At 45.3% G+C, this 20,196-nt stretch overlaps 1 protein-coding gene and 1 pseudogene across 1 annotated transcript; both read left to right on the top strand.

Annotated features, from left to right (window-relative positions):
• Positions 1-1,615: 1,615 nt before the first annotated feature.
• On the top strand, positions 1,616-4,561 carry LOC136516665 (11S globulin seed storage protein 2-like; annotated as a pseudogene).
• A 2,598-nt stretch (positions 4,562-7,159) lies between these two features.
• On the top strand, positions 7,160-19,558 carry LOC136517627 (beta-hexosaminidase 1-like). The gene is made up of 15 exons (XM_066511251.1): positions 7,160-7,553; positions 7,654-7,740; positions 8,276-8,311; positions 8,456-8,567; positions 8,675-8,745; positions 8,832-8,962; positions 9,082-9,098; positions 9,415-9,463; positions 17,133-17,233; positions 17,886-17,945; positions 18,391-18,424; positions 18,513-18,611; positions 18,696-18,755; positions 18,882-19,132; positions 19,229-19,558. Exons 1-15 carry the CDS (start codon positions 7,206-7,208, stop codon positions 19,402-19,404), a joined length of 1,632 nt encoding a protein of 543 aa, XP_066367348.1. The 5' UTR covers positions 7,160-7,205; the 3' UTR covers positions 19,405-19,558.
• The last annotated feature ends 638 nt before the right edge of the window (positions 19,559-20,196 follow it).

Genomic DNA, 20,196 nt, shown 5'->3' with positions numbered 1-20,196 from the left:
CCACTACACCAAAAGTAGAAGGAAACTGATAAGAGTTTTAATCGATGTGAGAACAATATGACAGAACTTACTCTCTAAATAGATCGAGAAATTTGCTTTAGGATGAACTTGCCAAATATCAATGGCCTAGTATCTTATTCTTAGGTTATTACTCCGCTACACCAAAAAAGAGGGAAACTGGTAAGAGTTTTTTAGGTGATGCGACAACATCAATATTTCTCCATGCAAAGCACACTAAATCATACAAAAAAGCAAAAAAACTGGCACAGGATATATGCACGTGTCAATTTAAAGCACACTGAATCATAGATCTAAAAAGACAAGAAGCCAACACGACAAATATGCATGTGTCAAGAAGAATTTAGAAACAAAATAATCGAATATGGTTGGTCAGTAAGACCTCGGAGAGCAGGGGCTTACCTTGGGGCAACAACCATAGAATACATGAAGGTAAAATTTTGACGGAGCGAAATGCTGTCAGTATTTATTTTATCCTAAATTTAATATTAGAAGAAATAAGATGTTGAAGCTAATTCAGTATGGACGGATAAATCAGGAATTGATGCGGCTACCTGGTTATGTAGTCGTCGATTAGGCCATGTCCACGAAGAGGCGCTCAGCAGCGGCGGAGGGGCGATGGGGGCGGCGCTGGGAGGCGCCGGAGCAAGGGCACAGCAAACTGGGGGCGCCGCCGGCCCGATAGCACGCCGCACGGTGAGCCGGCCGTGGAGCGCGACCACCCGCGCCGGCACGCCGGCTGAGCCAGGGCTGGGGCCAGTTCCGCGTCGAAACCCTAGGTCGACGTGGCGTCGGCACCGGGGACCGTCCACACAGGCCTACGTGCTGCTCTGGGGGTCGGAGAGGCGGACGCGGAGCTCCACGGTGACGGCCTTGGAGGGCGGCGCGGTGGACGCGAGGGCAGAAAGCAGCGTGAGGATGCGGCCCTTGAGGCTTCGGTGGAGAGGACGAGGGAGTTTTTTTTCCTTTTTTTTGTCCGAACCAGCTGAACTGTTATACTGTAAAAACGGTGGGATAAATTTGGACCATGGAAAGACGATCGGACGCTGTAAATTTTTTTCACTAACGTGGACACCCTCATCGGCCAAAGTCGGCTGGCTTGATAAGAGTAGATAGTGGATTTGTGATCGCCTGGAAGCAGCAGGTTATGTGGGCATATTTCTGACGTGGTATCTTTTTTTTTAGTGCGTGTTAATGAAAATGGTTTGGTGCAAAGTAAGAGCGCATTATCTGTTGGTTGTCATGCGCACGATACATTCCCTCGTGCTGTCTCCGTTGTGGTACTGCGATGGCGACGTTTGTAGACATTTATATAACTTAACTTCGAAAAACAAATAAAAGAGTTAATCGTGGAGAACATATTCCAAACTGTCTAATCGGATGGGTTCGTCTTCGTGCTAATAATGATTCGTCATCAGAACAAGAAAGTTAATCATTCTTATATGACGGATAATGAACCTTATCATTTTGTTATTAGCGAGCTCAAATTCGAATTCGACCAGAAAGATTTGGTTGGGAACGCCCGCCGTCGTGTGACGCAAGCCAGACCTTGTATCGCAGCGCAGCGCAGCGCTCCTTCTCCACGCAACGGGTTGTCGAAGGGAACACGTGCCCCGCGAGCCAGCGAGCTCCGCGCCGCGCTGCCAGGTGCAGCGCCATCGCCGTAGGGGAGGGGGAAAGCTGTTGTTAAGCAGCCCGCCCGTGCGTGGAGGATAAGCACAAGCACCCGTTTTTACAGGATGAGGAGGGAGAGGATAAACTCCCTAATCTGCCCGTTAATCTCGGATCAGCCGCGGTTACTCGCCGCCATCCGATCCCGCTATAAATAGGCCTCCTCCATCTCACAAACACCAAAGCCTCCGATCCCGATCACCACCCCCGTCACCACCAGTCCACCACTTCCGCTCGTCGACCCAGCCTTCTTCCACTTCCAGCGATGGCGGCGGTGGATCTGATCCCCAAGCAGCCCAGGAAGGCGTACGGCGGCGACGGCGGCGCCTACTACGAGTGGAGCCCCGCCGACCTGCCCATGCTCGGCGTCGCCTCCATCGGCGCCGCCAAGCTCTCGCTCGCCGCCGGTGGCCTCGCGCTCCCCAGCTACTCCGACTCCGCCAAGGTCGCTTACGTCCTCCAAGGTCTGATCGATCGCCTCCTCTGCTCTTACCTACCTCTTGCAGCATCTTACAGCAGGGCAGGTTCAGTATGTTGCTGACGCTGACGTGTGCCTTGTGTTGCGATTGGATTTGAATTTATTTGGACAGGTTAGATTAGATTTAGATTAGGAGGTGGTGGTGGGATGTGTCAGTAGTGGTTGAAAAGTAATTTGTTACCGCATCACTCGTTCGTAATTTTGCAATCATGTGTTCGTAATTTTGACATTACACGGATCCCTCTGTTTTAGTTTGGAATCGTGGGGTGGGCTTGGAGGTGGGGGTAAGGGGGTGGACATCATCTAGTTTGTGGACTAAACTGTGATGTCGACGTGGTTGGATGCTTCCAATTTGGTTTGCATGGTTGTGGGTTTCAGATTGGTAACGTACTATGGAGAAGAGAATTGAGTCATTCCTGTTCGCAATTTTATCATCATTGCGATGGCATCAGTTTGTTATAATCTAATCTAATGGGTTATATTCGTGCATCAGATCTCGAATTGATTTGTCTAGAAAATTTCGAATTGAATGGTCTGCTGTTGTGGCAAGTCGTTACTAGTTTGATTGATCGTGAAGAGTAGGGGTCGTGATCGCGCTGCAGTTGACTTTTTCCAGTGCCATCTCACTAATTCGTTGTGTTAGTTTGTCTATACTAGCTTCATTAGTTGTTCTCTGTTCTGAAAACCCTTCATTGCAGTGAACGAATTCCTGATTGAGTCATTCATGTTCACAGTTTTATCACCATGCGAATGCGATGGCATCACTTTGTAGCTGCTTTCTTATTATCTAATCTAATGGATTATATTCGTCAATCAGAATCTCGAATTAATTTGTTTAAAAAATTCGAATTGCATGGTCTACTGTTGTGAATTAATTTGTTTATATAAAAATTCGAATTGCATTGTCTACTGTTGTGGCAAGTCGTTACTAGTTTGATTGATGATCGTGAAGTCTTAGTTTAAGTAGGGGTCGTGATCGAGCTGCAATGGCATCGCTGTAGTTGAATTTTCCAGTGGCATCTCAATTAGCTGTTCTCTGTTTTGTAAACCCTTCGTTGCAGTGAATGAATTCCTCATGTTCTCTGGTTCTGATTGATACATAGCATATCTGATCTGATGCTTGAACCGAACTGCAGGCACTGGCACCTGCGGCATCGTCCTGCCGGAGGCGACCAAGGAGAAGGTGGTGGCCGTGAAGGAAGGCGACGCCCTCGCTCTCCCCTTCGGCGTCCTGACATGGTGGCACAACGCCCCCACCGCGTCGTCCGACCTGACCGTCCTCTTCCTCGGCGACACCTCCAAGGGCCACAAGCCGGGCCAGTTCACCGAACTTCCAGCTCACTGGCTCCACAGGCATCTTCACGGGCCTGACCACGGAGTTCGTGTCCCGCGCATGGGACCTGCCGGAGTCCGACGCCGCGAAGCTGGTGTCGAGCCAGCCGGCCTCCGGCATCGTGAAGACCTCCATCGCGCTGCCGGCGGGCTCGGCCAAGGATCGCGAGGGCATGGCGCTCAACTGCCTGGAGGCGCCGCTGGACGTGGACATCCCCGGCGGAGGCCGCGTGGTGGTGCTCAACACGGCGAACCTCCCGCTGGTGAAGGACGTCGGGCTGGGCGCCGACCTGGTCCGCATCGACGCGCACTCCATGTGCTCCCCGGGCTTCTCGTGCGACTCAGCGTACCAGGTCACGTACATCGTGCGTGGCAGCGGGAGGGTCCAGGTGGTCGGGCCTGACGGGAAGCGCGTCCTGGAGACCCGAGCTGAGGGTGGGGTGCTCTTCATCGTGCCTCGGTTCCACGTCGTCTCCAAGATCGCCGACGCGTCCGGGATGGAGTGGTTCTCCATCATCACCACCCCGAAGTAAGTGCATTGTTCGTCTTCGATGAGCTTGCCTGCGAATTGTACTGGAAATTGACTGGATGTTTGTTTGGAAACGACATTGCAGCCCGATCTTCAGCCACCTGGCGGGGAAGACGTCGGTGTGGAAGGCCATCTCGGCTGGAGGTGCTGCAGGCGTCGTTCAACACCACGCCGGAGATGGAGCAGCTGTTCCGCTCCAAGAGGCTCGACTCGGAGATCTTCTTCGCGCCTCCCAGCTCCCACTGAAGCAGCAGCCGGAAGCCGGACGCCCACGCCCACGCCCCACGGGGAGGAGAGTTAGGAGAGTCTCGGTGTCATCGTCGTCAGGTCGTGGTTAATAAAGAGAGTGGTCGTCGGCGGCGGCTTGCAGCCTCTTCAGTCGTTCAGTGCGTCGGTCAGTAGTCTTAGCGTCGTCAAGTCAGGGTATTAGAGAAGGGGTCCCGTCATTGAACGGCAAACTGCTTCGGAGATGAATACGATCTCTCATGCACGCTTTTGTTAATCATTATTATTGTGGTGGTTAATTATCGTCTCTCTCTGTGTTTGTCCTATGTTTATTTGTTATTATTATTACTGTTTTTTCTTTCTTTTTGAGAAACTACTACTTTTTTTATTATTTTTGACATTATACTGCTTTTTTTTAAAAAAATTACCTGCTTTTATTTTTTCCGTGCAAGGGGGGACATTACGCTCTGGGCCTGTTTGGGCCTTTAGCCGAATGCTTAAGGATGTTTGGTCTTAGAGAGGCCCAACTGACGGCACGCGATTTCCGGCAGCAGGCTGGTAGCGAAAACCAACGAGTTGCTTGACCGCGCAACGGGTCCGGATGAGCTAAACAACCTCCATGGTTTTTGGTTTAAAAATTGAAAATGTTCTGAACACTATTTTTTTACAAGAAAAACTAGGAGTATAAAATTGAAAATGTTCTGCATGGTTTTGGTTTAAAAATTGAAAAAATGTTCTGCACACTAGTATTTCTTTTACAAGAATAACTAGGAGTATTAGAGTAAAGTGTCTTCTTCTAGCTCAACACTCGTCAGAGTATAATTTCCACAGCTGCAGGCCACCTACCTGTCGTTGTCTGTCCACTCTAGCTAAGCTAAGGCCGTCTTCACTCCAAAGGATGCACCACAAACCTTGGTTTGTACTGCAAGGTCCAGACAAGGACGAACAAAATGTACGTATGCATTGAACGGCGAAACAAATTTGCAGCAACCAAGGGAAGCTACGTTGGCAATTGGCAGTCTATAATATTTTTCTCTCAGTCATAGGTCCCGAAACAGATGGACTCGCTGCAACTGCAAGTCGACAACAATTGGCCTTTGCTAATAATAATAATTTCCTAAAAACATTGAGACTTGCTAAAATTCAGGGCGTTTGAATTACGATGGTTATTGTATATTTTATGTTAAAATTGTAGCTTTAGTTCGTTGTAATTTTCTGTAAGCATAATCTGCAATTTTCGATTCTAATCTACGATTAAAAAACTCATTAGACAAAACCACAAACTCTACAAAAGCTAATCTGTATTGGCACAAAGACAATTAACAATATATAATTGTTTCTATAATTAGGACAAATTTTGATATGTTATATGACACAAAGATAAGTAACAAATCATAAAAGTAACAATTTATTTATACTAGTGTTGTCTAAAATTATCTTAAAATTCAGTCACTTGAAACATAAGAGGAGTGCAAAAAAATATAATAATTGCATAACGGGAGCACTTGGTCTCTCCTTGTTAAGTTACGTCCCTGGAAGGTGGGACCCATGCGCGCTGATCCATATCATATCGTATGCTGCCTCGCGGTGCCGCCGGTCCCTCGTGAGAGCGGTTGAGCGAGAGCCCCGTTGCGTTATGCATCTGTACGTCGCAGTCGCATCTATGGTTCTCTTCTGTTGCACTATTTCTGTCGTATTTTTCAGTGTCTCGTAACAAATTAGCATAAGCTAAATTTTAACGAAACGAACAACACCTTGCACGTACACAGAAAACCCCCCTACACGGTCTGTATTTGCAGTTTTGCACTCGACCTACCCTGTACGAGGCAAACTTTGTTACACATGCTGCATTCATCATGTTCGCTTGTTGGTTTTAGCTAGACTTATTCAACCAGCCAACAGTGTTTTCTCTCATAAAAAACCAGCACCAGCCAATCCAGATACCAACCAATCCAGATACCAACCAGCGAACAGGCTGATTGTATGAACCCCGTGTGTCCATACCAAGCTAGTAGCAAACAATCCCCGACGTATGTATAAACCTCCGTCTTTCATACTAAATTGTTCTATCTTTTTTTCCCACCTTTTGCCTAAATGGATGTTCGGCCTGTTTTAAACGTTGTAGGATGGCCAACCGTGTCCCTTCGAACGGCCCTCTTTTACAACGATCGTATGGTCTGTTATTTACGGACGATCAATTGTTTAGTGTTTAGACAAACATTATGTGCAACATCCCCTACCTTAGTGTGCAAAGATTGCATTTATTAGTCCCCTTTTGATCTTACTCCCTCTCATGCTTGCGACTATTAAGCCGTTGTGACGGATCCAAGTCATTGTGACCTTCACTAACAACCTCTAGGAGGTACTCTCTCTATTCTAAATTATAAGATTTTTTTTATATACACCACTTTTACTATGCACTTAAATATATTCATATACACTATCTCTAAACACATAGTAAAAACAATACATTAAAAAAGTCAAAACAGTTTATAATTTGAAGCACAGGGAGTATGCCGCCAAGAGTAGAAGATGACACACGGCTTGTTCCGTCTACATAGTGTCCTTGTACTTACATAAATACTAATTTTTAAAGCTGGCTCTAGATCCTCGAAAAAACAACTGGTGTAAGCCAGCAGGTTTTGGATCTTAAAAAAACAACTTAGTGTAAGGAGGTTCTACTCTTAGAACATGATTACTCTTAATTTCTTTCCTCTTCTTGCAAACTTTCTTTTAACAGACATTAGCACTTCACTCCAAAGTGTCCACTCCAAGTCCAATGGGACCTAAACATTATGACGATATATGTGAAAACATTGAGGACCTCTACGAAAAACGCTCGAGTTGTTTGGCCACGTATATAAATTTGATCCCCGCGATTCTCTCTCGTATCCAAATCACTGAAAACCATCACTCCGTCAGCACATTAAAATTGTATCCAACCTTCCCAAAATGCCCCCCAACCTCCCCGCTTACCTCCTCTCCGCCCTCCTCCTCGCCGGCGCCGCCGCCGGCGCGCGGCGCCACGCGTCGCCGGCCGCGAACGCGTCCACCGCTGGAGAGCCCGTCTACCTCTGGCCGCTGCCCAAGAGCGTCTCGTCCGGGTCCCGGACCCTGACGGTGGACCCGGACCTCGCGCTCGACCCGCAGGGCCCCGGCGGCCGCTCCCCGGCCTTGGCGGAGGCGTTCCAGCGGTACCGGGGCCTCGTGTTCGCGCCGTGGGCGCACGCCGCGCGCCCGCGCGGGGCACGGTACGACGTCACCAGGCTCACCATCGTCGTCAACTCCGCCAACGACACGGTGCGTAGTGTAGCTTGCTTGCTGGCTGCTTTCGTTTGAATCAGTCAGTCAGTGCACGAGCGGGTCTGACGATTTTTTTTTTTTGGTTCCGTGTATGTAGTTGGCGCTGGGGGTGGATGAGAGCTACGCTATCTACGTGGGGGCGGCGGGCGGCGTCAATTCCATCGTCGGAGGAGCAATCATTGAGGTCTGGTCGTCTGGCCTCTTCGCCCCACGGTTCTGCTCTGTAGCTTTTGTTCAATTCACTACAGCTGTGCTCCCTGCCTCCTCGATCGGCTGCGAATTGTGCGGCTTTTGGAGTTGACTGTACAGTTAATAGTTCTCCATTGTTTTCGGATGTTACTCCTTCGCGTTGTTGGTGCTTTTCACGAGAAATCTGGAATTGTTCTAGTAGTTGAGTTTTTTTTTCACCAGAATGGACTAAATAATGGTTAGTGATTGAAGCTTATAAGGCAGTTGAGATAAACTATTAAGCATCACTGGCATACCGACCACTTAATATCTTGTGCAAGTAGTATGAGGGCATGATTTTAGTCTAAGCTGTCTTTCTTATCCATAGGAACTAGTCCTATGATGGAGTGCACACACGATGACATACTTGCATTTGTATTGATCTTCTTCTTTTTTTTACCAAGCATATGCTTGGTTTGCAAAGTTATTTGGTTTTCACTTTTATGTGCTTCGATGTTGTGACTGAAGCCGTACTTTATCTGTACTTGTAGGCAAACACAATATATGGAGCTATTCGTGGACTGGAGGTACCAACTCAGTGTGCAAATGACACCTTTTCGTTTTCAAATTTATTCAGCTTTTACTTTTAAACCTGCTGATTGTAAACATGGTTTGATGTTTTAAGATTTTGGAGCATGCACATAAACATTACTTATTTAATTGATTGGCAGACATTCAGTCAACTTTGTGTTTTCAACTATGATACCAAAAATGTTGAAGTGCGGAATGCCCCATGGCATATTCAAGATGAGCCCCGCTTTGCTTTTCGTGGGCTGCTCCTAGGTAAAAATGTAGCTTAATGCTTGTACTAAAATCACTATGAGTTATCCACAAGAAACAAAACGTAAAGTGTGAAATGATTAATCTTGCTTCTATCGCATGTATTGCAGACACCTCACGGCATTATCTTCCAGTCGATGTTATTAAGCAAGTGATCGACTCTATGTCGTTTGCTAAGCTGGTAATACTACCGTCTTTTGAATCGTGCTTGTTATGCTACCACTAACAGAACTCCCATGTACTGAAACCTGGAGTTGTGTTCAGTAGAACGTTCTTCATTGGCATATCATCGATGAGCAATCCTTTCCATTGGAGGTGCCAACATATCCAAACCTTTGGAAAGGTTCATACTCCAAATGGGAGCGCTACACCGTGGAAGATGCACATGATATTGTCAAGTATGTCATTATATCATTCCACTTTAGCATTAGCTTTTTATTTTCTCATCTTAGTTCTTTTGCTGACTGATGTTCTCTAATTGCTTCCATATCTTGTCCCATACTTCGACACGGTAAAGCTACGCTAAGAAAAGAGGTACTTTCGGTCACTTGCTACTTCAGAGTGCAGACATACAATATCCATGCATATATTATCTTCGATCTAATTGACTATATTATATAACTATTTCAGTAGAAATTACAAGTCATAGTTTTTTTTGTCCACTGTGGTAAAATATAGACATATAAGTAAGGAAAAAGTGCTGTACAAAGCAAAGGAAAAAAAAGGGAGAAACAAACTGTACTAGGAGAAGAAAGAGAAAAAGAGGGAGGGAGGGTAAATTAGCATAGCATCTTTACATATATCACTGCATTATCTAATATCATCCTTACTAGTACTATACTCTTCACAGGTATCAATGTCATGGCAGAAATTGACGTGCCTGGTCATGCAAAATCATGGTAAGTTTGCATGTAGCTTTTCATATGATGTTCAGAGAGACAGTGACTTCTCCCTCTGTTCCAGTGTAGATTTTTGCCAGTTGCTTTGTTAAGTGCGACTTAGTTATCTCCTGCACAATTGAAGAAATTAATGGTTGTTATTTCATGGCGTCACTTAGTGTTACAAGTATTGATTGATCAAGCAGTTAGTTGTTCCTGGCCACGCCAAAGGGCCTCTAGTCCAACTGGTTAGAGCGTCCCGGCGGCACTCCTCAGGTCCTGGGTTCGACTCCCCGTGGGAGCGAATTTCAGGTTGGGGTTAAAAAAATCCCCTCGTCTGTCCCACGCCAAAGCACAGGTCTAAGGATCGGCCCGTTCTCACAAGGCGACGGTGCCGCTGTGTAAGGGTGGGGCAGGGGTTCGGGGGTTTTCGGGGCCTGCGTGAGAAGGTCTTCTTCTTAATGTAATGCCTGGGGGTGGTCATACCCTCGCAGGTCCAGTTTTTTTGTTCCTGGCCACCAGGGTACAGCATATGTCCTACGGTACCCACATCAACAAATCAACATAATTCCCCTTATTTGATTTTGATCCGTTGATTTACATTTCAACTGAAAATAATGCATACTTGTCCACATATTTCTAACTACATTATATGATTAGGCTGTTAGGATTCGTTTTAGGTATATTCATCAGATCGGGATACTTGGCATAGTAGTAATAGATGTTCGGGATCATAGAGAGACAGAGAGAAAGGGGTGATAGGTTGCAAACCATCAAATGCCGTAGTTGTCGAAGCTCCGGCCGGGGTTTCGTTGACGGACGCCATCTGCGCGCTGGCAGCGACGTTCGGTGGAGAGGGAGTCGGCGCTGTGGCGTCCTCGGTGGCGGCGTGCGCGTCGGGTGGCGTTGCCGGCGTCGGTGGTGCTTTCCGTCGCTGGCAGCGCCCCTTCTCAAGATCGGGTCTAGGGATAGGATATCGGTGGGGTGACTGGCGGCGCGGTGAACCTCGTACTGCGAGCCCCGGCCCCCACCTTTCCTTTATAGCGCTGTGCGACAGGGGCCCACCAACCATGTAGGGTTGGGCGCCCCCGATCAGGGCGCGAGGACAAGGCCCAGTTAGGCCGTTGGGCCTAACTGGTGGGAGATCAATCCTAACATTCTCCCCCTTGATCTCTCATCTATTCTTCGTTCTTTAATTTCATACTCAAAACTTTCAATTCATATTTATCTTGCTTCCATCCTATTTCATCACAGATTAGTGTATAGAACTGTCCCATCGTCACAGCAATTAGTGCCGTTAGGACTAACAGCCATAATACACTTCTCCGTTTTGAAATGTAAACTTTCTTTGGGCCCTTCGTATGTTCGGGAATCATAGGCTTTCCCTTAAACCCATGCCGGCTACGTGTTCTCTGAACACGTTGGGTGGTAAGCCCTTTGTGAGCGGATCCGCGAGCATTTTCTCTGTACTTATATGCTCAAGATTTATTATATGATCCCGAACTTTATCTTTCACAACATAGTACTTTATGTCAATGTGTTTGGCAGCACCACTTGACCTATTGTTGTGAGCATACTGTACCGCTGGATTGTTATCACAATACAATCTCAGTGGTTCATTTATATCATCAATCACTTTCAATCCGGGTATGAATTTCTTCAGCCAATTCACCTGGTCCCGTTGCCTCATAGCATGCTACAAACTCGGCATACATTGTCGAGGATGTAGTTACGGTTTGTTTGGAGCTTTTCCACGATATAGCCCCTCCTGCGAGAGTAAATACATATCCTGACGTGGATTTTCTTTCGTCTCCCGCATAATCAGAATCTGAATACCCCTCTATCTGCAGGGAATCAGATCTTCTATACGTAAGCATGAGGCCTTTCGTACCCTGCAAATAACGCAGGACTTTCTTCACTAATTTCAATGTTCAATTCCTGGATTCTTTTGATATCTGCCAAGTAACCCGGTAACAAAAGCTAAGTCAGGGCGTGTACACACTTGAGCATATTGTAAACCTTCCAACAGCTGAAGCATACGGTACCTGCTTTCATTCGGTCAATTTCATATTGGTTCTTGGGACACTGATGTTCCCCAAATCTATCGTCCCTTGACTATAGGAGCAGGTGAAGGACTGCACGCATGCATACTAAATTTCTTCAGGACCTTTTCTATGTATGCCTTTTGCGATAATCCTAGAACCCCTTTTCTCCTGTCTCGGTGAATCTCTATTCCCAAAACGAACGAGGCCTCACCGAGATCTTTCATATCAAAGTTTGAGGACAAGAATTTCTTCGTTTCCATTAGTAGATTGATATCACTACTAGCAAGCAAGATATCATCCTACATACAAAATTAGGAATATGTACTTTCCATTCCTGAACTTTGCATAAACGCAATTGTCCTCAACATTTTCTTCAAACCCAAAACCTTTTATCGATTCTATCAAACTTCAAATACCACTGTCTTGAAGCTTGCTTCAATCCGTAGATTGATTTCTTTAGGCGGCATCCCATATTTTCCTTTCCTTTTACGACAAAACCTTTCGGTTGTGCCATATAAACATTTTCTTCCAAATCCCCGTTTAGGAAAGCCGTCTTTACATCCATTTGATGCAACTCCAAATCATAGTGGGCTACAAGTGCCATTATAATTCTGAAGGAATCTTTACATGAGACTGGAGAAAACGTCTCATTGTAATCAATCCCTTCTCTTTGCGTGAAGCCTTTCGCCACAAGTCGCGCTTTAAATCTTTCTATATTCCCTTGGGAGTCATATTTCGTTTTGTAGACCCATTTACAGCCTACTGTTTTGGCTCCTTTAGGAATATTTTCTAAGTCCCAAACTTTATTGGTACTCATTGATTTCAATTCATCTTCCATGGCCTTAAGCCACTTTGATGAGTGGTCGCTTCTCATGGCTTCTTCAAATGAGGTGGGATCATCCCCCATCTGACATTCTTCTGTTTCATAAACTTCATAGTCATCAGTAATAGCTGATCTTCTTATTCTTTGAGACCTTCTAGGTGCCTCCGGCACTTGTTCCACATTGGGCTGTTGTTGTTCTTCCTCATGTGCAACATTTGGTTCTATAGGTTCCTCAAGGATAGGCTCCTCAAGGATAGGTTCCTCATGTTCATTCATTGTCGCCACGGGAGAACTTGCAACAGGTGTTGGCACTACAGTGTCCTGCACTGTCGGTGCAACAGCAGCAGGTAGCGTGAAGAATGGTTCTTCAACCATCGGAGTGGGTACATGTACCCGCTTCTCCTGTAGGCTGATTTCTCGTGCTACCATGCTCCCCCTGATCATGTTGTCCTCCAAGAACACAGCGTGTCTTGTTTCTACAATCTTCGTATGTCTGTCAGGACAATAGAAGCGATATCCTTTCGATCTTTCTGGATAGCCAATAAAATGGCAGCTGACTGTCTTGGAGTCTAACTTTCCTATGTTTGGGTTAAACACTTTTGCCTCAGCTGGACAGCCCCACACACGCAAATGGTTAAGTGAGGGTTCCCTTCCTGTCCATAATTCATACGGTGTTTTAGGCACCGATTTACTTGGTACTCGATTAAGTATGTGAATGGCGGTTTTCAGTGCCTCCATCCATAAACTAATCGGTAATGTGGAGTAACTCATCATGCTTCTTACCATATCCATTAAGGTACGGTTACGTCTTTCAGCCACTCCATTCTGCTGAGGCTCCCCCGGTGTGGAGTACTGAGCAACTATGCCATTTTCCTGTAGGAACCTTGCGAATGGTCCAGGAATTTGGCCATATGGGGTATGTCGCCCATAGTACTCTCCACCTCGGTCTGATCGTACTATCTTGATTTTCTTATTGTGCTGATTTTCAACTTCAGCTTTAAATATTTTGAATTTATCCAATGCTTCCGATCTTTCTTTAATTGGATAAATATTGCCATAACGAGAGTAGTCGTCTGTGAATGTTATAAACGAGTCATAACCATCCACACTTTTCATAAGGAAAAGGACCACATATATCTGTGTGGATTATTTCTAAAATTCCTGTGCTTCGTTTGGCATCTTTCTTAATTTTCTTGACATACTTTCCTTTGATGCAATCAATACATTGCTCTAAATCTGAAAATTCTAAGTGCGGGAGAATTGATTCCTTAACCAATCGTTCCATTCTCCCCCTCGAAATATGGCCCAAGCGACAATGCCATAATTTCGAAGAGACAGTATCAATTCTCTTCCGCTTCTTAGTTACATCCGTAGAATGGGGAATCATTCACATTCTCATCACATACATTGTTCGCATTCTCAGCAAGAGATAATAAATAAAGCTTGTCTTGTCGGAAGGCAAGACCAACACATTTATTATTAACCAGTATCTTACACTTGCCATCACCAAAATGGCAATCAATTCATCATCATCAAGTTTCGAAACACTTATCAAATTTCTACGCAAAGAGGGAACATAAAGTACTTCTTTAAGTCTAAGTACAAAACCATTATTCAATTCTAAAGAAAAATCTCCAATGGCTTCAACATTGGCTTGCAGTCCATTTGCAACTTTAATCGTTCTTTCTCCTCTTTGCAAGGTTCTCGTCCCACTTAACCCCTGTAAAGAATTTGCAACATGAGTAGTTGCTCCTGAATCAACCCACCAAGTGGATTTATCATAACATAAATACAGGGATTCATCTACAAATGTAATAAATTCATCACCTTTCTTTAGCAGAGATTTCAGGAAGTCTGGACAATCCCTCTTGTAGTGTCCCTTCTTGAAGCAGTGCTTGCACTGATCTTTTTCAGCTCCACCATACTGCTGATTCTCAGAATCCTAGGGTTTCTTTCCCTGTGAACTGGAGGAAGAGGTCTTATCCCACTTAGGTTTCCCTTGTGGTTTAGAATTCTTGCCATTAAAGTTCTTTCTTTTGTTGTCCTTCACAAAATGAGCAGATTCACCTTGTGAGGACTTTATCCTCTCCTCTTCTTGAGCACATATTGAGATGAGTCTTTCTATGCCCCATCTTTCAGGCTGCATATTATAGTTCACAATGAAGGTGTCATATTCTTTTGGCAAAGAAGCAAAAATCAAATGAATCAGGAAATCCTCCTCCTTTAAATTCATTTCTTTTAGCTTAGATGCCGTAGTGTTCATCTTCAAAATGTGCTCTCTTATGCTACCACCAGTGAATTTCTCATTCACAAGCTTCTTAATCAGTGAACTTGCTGTGGCCTTGGTAGACCCAGTAAACTGACTCTTGATTTTCTCAAGATATTCTTTGGCAGTAGCACATTCAGGGATTGAGCCCCTTATCTGTTCTTCTATGGTGGCTTTGGCTACCAACAGGCACTTGCGGTTGGAGAGAGTCCATTGCCTATGTTCAAGGTCATATTTCATTCTTATTTCAGCATGATCACGCTTTCGAGAAGCGAAATCAGCGTCAGATTCATTGTCACCTCTCACCGGGTCCTCTGACTCAGTAGGACACGGTGAGGTGATGGCAAAATCGACCTCTCCCAACGCAAGTTCCAATTCATACTTCTCCCGCCACACACGGTGATTGGTTCCGTTGAGTGTCGGGATGTTGGCAATGTTCACAATGCATTTGCCTCCTGAAATCACACCAGAGTAAGTAAGAAACATTTATACGTAAAATTTCATGCTTTAACTCAACGTTGGTCAAATTAAAACTTATAATTCATCCATGCAAAACATTTTACATCACCGTTGGGCAGAAGTAAAATTAATGCACAATTTCTCATGGATCAAAAATTATAATATTGTTATTAACAACGTTGGTCAGAAAATAACAGTATCATAATCGCATCAAAATTATCAGAAATTCATTTCTCTTAAAATTAAATTATCCCGTTGGTTCAAATTTAATCAAAGAGAACAATAATTATCATGCACAGCGGAAACATTAATAATCTTTTCATAGTTATTATTTTCCAGAAGCACTAAAAAATTCATTGTTTTCTGAGGCAAAATATCGTTGGATAAAATTTGCACAGAAAATTGTATCAAAATCATTCAAATTCATCAAAATATGCATTTAAATTACTCCTGGAAAATTATAACAAAATTTCATTTTTCTTCCTTCTTTCATTTCAGCCCAGCGCGGCCCAAAACGCGCTGAAAACCGGCTCGGCCCAGCCAGCAGCGCGCGCTGCAGCGGCCCAAGACAGCCCCGCGTCCGCGCGTCTCGCCCAGGCCGCACCCAGGCCGCAACCTGGGCCTGGGCCGGCAAAGCGCCTCGGCAGCGCACTCCCGCCTGGGCCTCGAGTTGGCCCAGTGCATCTCGAGCGTTCGTCTCGATCCGACGGCCGAGCGGCCGTTTCGCGCGGATCAAAAGCGTCGCCGTGGCCGGCGCCCTGGAAACCCTAGCCATTCGGCCCTTCCCTTTCTCTCTCTTCTTCGCCGCTCTCTCTCATCTCTCTTCAGCCGCAGCAGCGAGCCGCAACCGAGAGCGAAACAACGACGAGCGAGCGGTCCTTTGCGCCGTCGCCGGCCCCCTCGCCGGCGCGCGTGCTCCCCAACGGGTGAGCACGCCGCCGTCGAGCGGCCTAGGCCGCGGCGCTCCCTTGGCCGAGCCCGGCGAGCCCGCGCCCCGGCTCGGCTTCTTCTCCCGGCGCCAGGCGAAAAAACCGGTTCGGCTCTTCTTCTTCCGCGCCGGTGAAAGTTCATCCGACGCACCCTAACCCTACCCCTTCTTTCCCCTTTCTTTCTTTGAGTTGTTCTTTTCGGGTTTATCCGAATGGGGAAAAAACTAGGGTTAGGTTTAGGGTTTGTTCTTGCCGATTCGGGTTAGGGTTTGTTCTTGCCGATTCGTTTTCTTTGCCTTTTATTTCTTTCTTTTCGTTCATCCGAATGGAAAAAATGGGATTAGGGTTAGGGTTCGACCCTTCTTCTTCTTCTTCCCCTTTTTCTCTCTTTCGGATTTGCGTCTAGGGTTCTCAGAATCCGACCCTCCCCTTTTCCCTTCTTCAATCCCTTCTTCAGATTTTGATTTGGGGAATTAGGGTTAGGTCTTAGGGTTCGGTTTTCTACTTTCTTTCCCGATCCTGCATCAGATCGGTCGGTTTCACTTAGCCCGATCTGATTTCTTGTCGAACCGTGGCTCCGGTACCATTGTTAGATTTCGTTTTAGGTATATTCATCGGATCGGGATACTTAGCATAGTAGTAATAGATGTTCGGGATTCACAGAGAGATAGAGAGAGGGGTGATAGGTTAGCAAACCATCGAAATGCCGTAGTTGTCGAAGCTCCGGCCGGGGTTTCGTTGACGGACGCCATCTGCGCGCCGGCAGCGACGTTCGGTGGAGAGGGAGTGGCGCTGTGGCGTCCTCGGTGGCGGCGTGAGCGTCGGGTGGCGTTGCCGGCGTCGGTGGTGCTTCCCGTCGCTGGCAGCGTCCCCTTCTCAAGATCGGGTCTAGGGATAGGATATCGGTGGGGTGACTGGCGGCGCGGTGAACCTCGTACTGCGAGCCCCGGCCCCCACCTTTCCTTTATAGCGCTGTGCGACGGGGGCCCACCAACCATGTAGGGTTGGGCGCCCCTGATCAGGGCGCGAGGACAAGGCCCAATTAGGCCGTTGGGCCTAACTGGTGGGAGATCAATCCTAACATAGGCATCCAAACATTTACAATGGTTATGCGGCTTTTCTCCATTATTTGATCTTGAAAGTTTATTCACAAATTTACATTTTGCAGGGGAAATGGATACCCAAAGCTCTGGCCTTCTCCCAATTGTACAGAGCCATTAGATGTCTCTAGTAATTTCACGTTTGAAGTAATTTCTGGAATTTTGTCTGGTTAGTTTCTTTCACACTTCTTTCTCAATCTAGTTAAGTCGATGAGGACTTGAATACTAATCGGACAAGTACTCATCCACTTCATATTATTTTCACGCCATATGCTTTTTTTTAAGAAAGTGAAAAGAATACATTGAAATTATGCAATGTGGCATGTGGATGTGTGAGCCCCTATACAAGTTCATTTCATCGAGCATATGAGTTTCTTTTCCAAATTGCACTTAGTACTTTTATCTAGAAATGATGTTCCACAAATCATTACAAATATGAACTAACCAACTCAATATTGGGTTGTGTTTTGCTGAAATATTCTCTTCCACAGCTAATAAAATGGACTTAAATAATTAGCCAATCGTTACATCAAAGATCTATTATTTAGAAATCCGTGATCTGCCTTCCATAAAACATAGTGGGAAACTATACATTTTTATTTCTTAGATTGGACTGAACTCTTGGATTGCTTTAGAAGCATGTGCAAGCAATCAATGTGCACAAAATATCATCCAGTGACAGTTGGACCATCATCCTGTACAAAACTTCTGCACCAAATATTGATAATGATCCATAATAATTTCTCTGCTGACTTTTGTATATACCAATTTGTGCATTATAACAAATTGATTCATCATTGTGGACCTTTTTATCTTCTCAGATATGAGGAAAATCTTTCCATTCGGGCTGTTTCACTTGGGTGGTGATGAAGTATATACAGGTTAGCTGATTTCTGTTGCAGATTAACTTCGAAATAAGTGTTTAAGACTCTGTTTTAAGGAAGGTTGTTATATGGGTCTCTAATAGTGTTTTTTTTTTGCCATGACATACTATCATTTCTGTTTGCTCTGTTGTATCAATTTCAACTTCAACTTCAACTTCCATTCTATTTTTCAGAAACACTCTGAACAGAGTGATTCATACCACCTTCATAGGTATATCTTTTTCTATTGATGACCAAAAATGATAGTAAGTGCCATATTACTTCTGATGCTCAAATGGATCTTGTGTAATTTTTCTCCATGTTTTGTCTGTTGAGCATAATTGTCACTGATACAGGAACATTATCGTGCCTAAATATATGGTGATATATAAATATTTAGTGTTGGAGTGCCTCTTTGTTTCTCCTGAAGTTTTTCCCAGACTCATTCTAATATCTATGACAGGGTGCTGGAACACAACACCTCATGTGAGGCAGTGGTATGGAATCTTATCCAACAACTAGGTTTAATCCATGATTTATTCATATATGCCCTTCTATTTAATTGTTTAACATCCCCAATTCCAGGCTTAATGAGCACAACATGACTACAAAGGATGCTTACAAATACTTTGTTCTGAAGGCCCAAGAGTTGGCAATTAAGCTAAACTGGATTCCTGTGAATTGGTCTGTTCCTTATATCCTTGTTTACTTAGAACTTTGGAGTTTGAAGGGAAGATGATGAGCTTTAATTTTGACTTGCGCCTGCAGGGAAGAAACCTTCAATTCATTCCAAGAAAATCTCAATCCTCTGACAGTGGTGCACAATTGGTAAATCATTTATCTATTTTATGCTACACAACCTGTTTCTTTCATTTCTTGGCAATCATATCTTCCATATCCAAACTAGTGACCGATGCGTAGTGCTAAATAAGTTTAACTTATGAAACACTTCAGGCTGGGGCCTGGAGTCTGCCCTAAGGTTGTGGCAAAGGGTTTCAGATGTATAATGAGCAATCAAGGTGTCTGGTACCTTGATCATCTTGATGTTCCCTGGGAAGATGTATACAGTGGCGAGCCACTCGATGGGATCAGTGACAAAGACCAGCAAAAGCTAGTACTTGGTGGGGAAGTTTGCATGTGGGGTGAGACAGCAGACACCTCCGATGTTCTACAAACAATATGGCCCCGAGCAGCTGCTGCAGCAGGTACGAGAGACACATCATGGAAGTGTGAACCGCAATTGGTTTTCTACCTCCATTCTTTCCATAAGGACTCACTTGTCGCCATTGCAATTACTGTAGAGCGTCTGTGGAGTCAATTGGAGACCATAACTGCCCAAGACGTAGAAACAACCGTCCTGTCACGGCTACACTATTTCAGATGCCTGCTGAATCACCGTGGCATTGCTGCGGCTCCAGTCACAAACTACTATGCTCGGAGGCCTCCAATCGGCCCAGGTTCATGCTTTGTTCAGTAAGCAGGACCTTCAGAGCGAAGGTATCCACGAGGTGCTCTGCCTTCATCTATACACCTGCCATACTTTGAACAATTGAACAGAGAACCTGATGTTGTCCCTTGCACTGTACCATATCTGTTTGTCATTCACAAAAAGGATCTATACAATTCGTCTCTATGTTCGATTCCCAAACTCAAATAAAACACACCATTCAAATCTGACCGGGGAGAAGCCGGTCATCGGTATAACAGTAAAACCCAGGCACCTTTAACAGCCTTGTCATTGAATTCCACGTGTATCTGAACCAGGTTCAGCAACTGGACAATTGGGCAAGGCTCATTTGAACTGGTAAGAGAGCAGTGATCTCAGTGTGGATATTTCAATTGCTGCCTTGTGCCTTGCTTGCTCGACTGCATTTGGATTTTTGGGGAAGCCGTCGCTGTCGGACGCCATCCTTTCCTGAGTTTGGTCTTGACCTGAAACCTGCTGGTGCAAGCTGCGCATTAATGGCGCGTGTAATTTGCGACCGCCTGTTGTGCTTGAGCGATGAGAATGGTGGCCCGTTTGGTTCTTTAGCCACCTCCTAAAATTCCTGTCACATCGAATATTTGGACACATGCATGAAGTATTAAATAGACTAATTACGAAACTAATTGCATAACTTGTGACTAATTTGCGAGACGAATCTTCTAAGTTTAATTAATCCATGATTTGACAACGTGGTCACTGTCCTTCCCATGTTACCCTCATTGGCCATTTATACATCTCTGTGGCCTTCTGCTCTATATCCACTGCCATGTTTGGCTGCTTCTG

The sequence above is a fragment of the Miscanthus floridulus genome, chromosome 17 (genome assembly GCF_019320115.1).
Source record: "Miscanthus floridulus cultivar M001 chromosome 17, ASM1932011v1, whole genome shotgun sequence".
In the NCBI taxonomy this organism is placed as follows: Eukaryota; Viridiplantae; Streptophyta; class Magnoliopsida; order Poales; family Poaceae; genus Miscanthus; species Miscanthus floridulus.
The sequence above is the reverse complement of the archived record's forward strand: the minus strand, read 5'-3'. Positions and strand labels throughout refer to the sequence as shown.

What these genes read in the sequence shown, in the direction of transcription:
- LOC136517627 (XM_066511251.1), top strand. Translation starts at nt 7,206, where the DNA reads ATGCCCCCCAACCTCCCCGCTTACCTCCTCTCCGCCCTCCTCCTCGCC. An exon ending in TTTTCGTGGGCTGCTCCTAG is followed by an intron (nt 8,568 to 8,674) that starts GTAAAAATGTAG and finishes CATGTATTGCAG; the next exon opens with ACACCTCACGGCATTATCTT. An exon ending in AACTGGATTCCTGTGAATTG is followed by an intron (nt 18,612 to 18,695) that starts GTCTGTTCCTTA and finishes TTGCGCCTGCAG; the next exon opens with GGAAGAAACCTTCAATTCAT.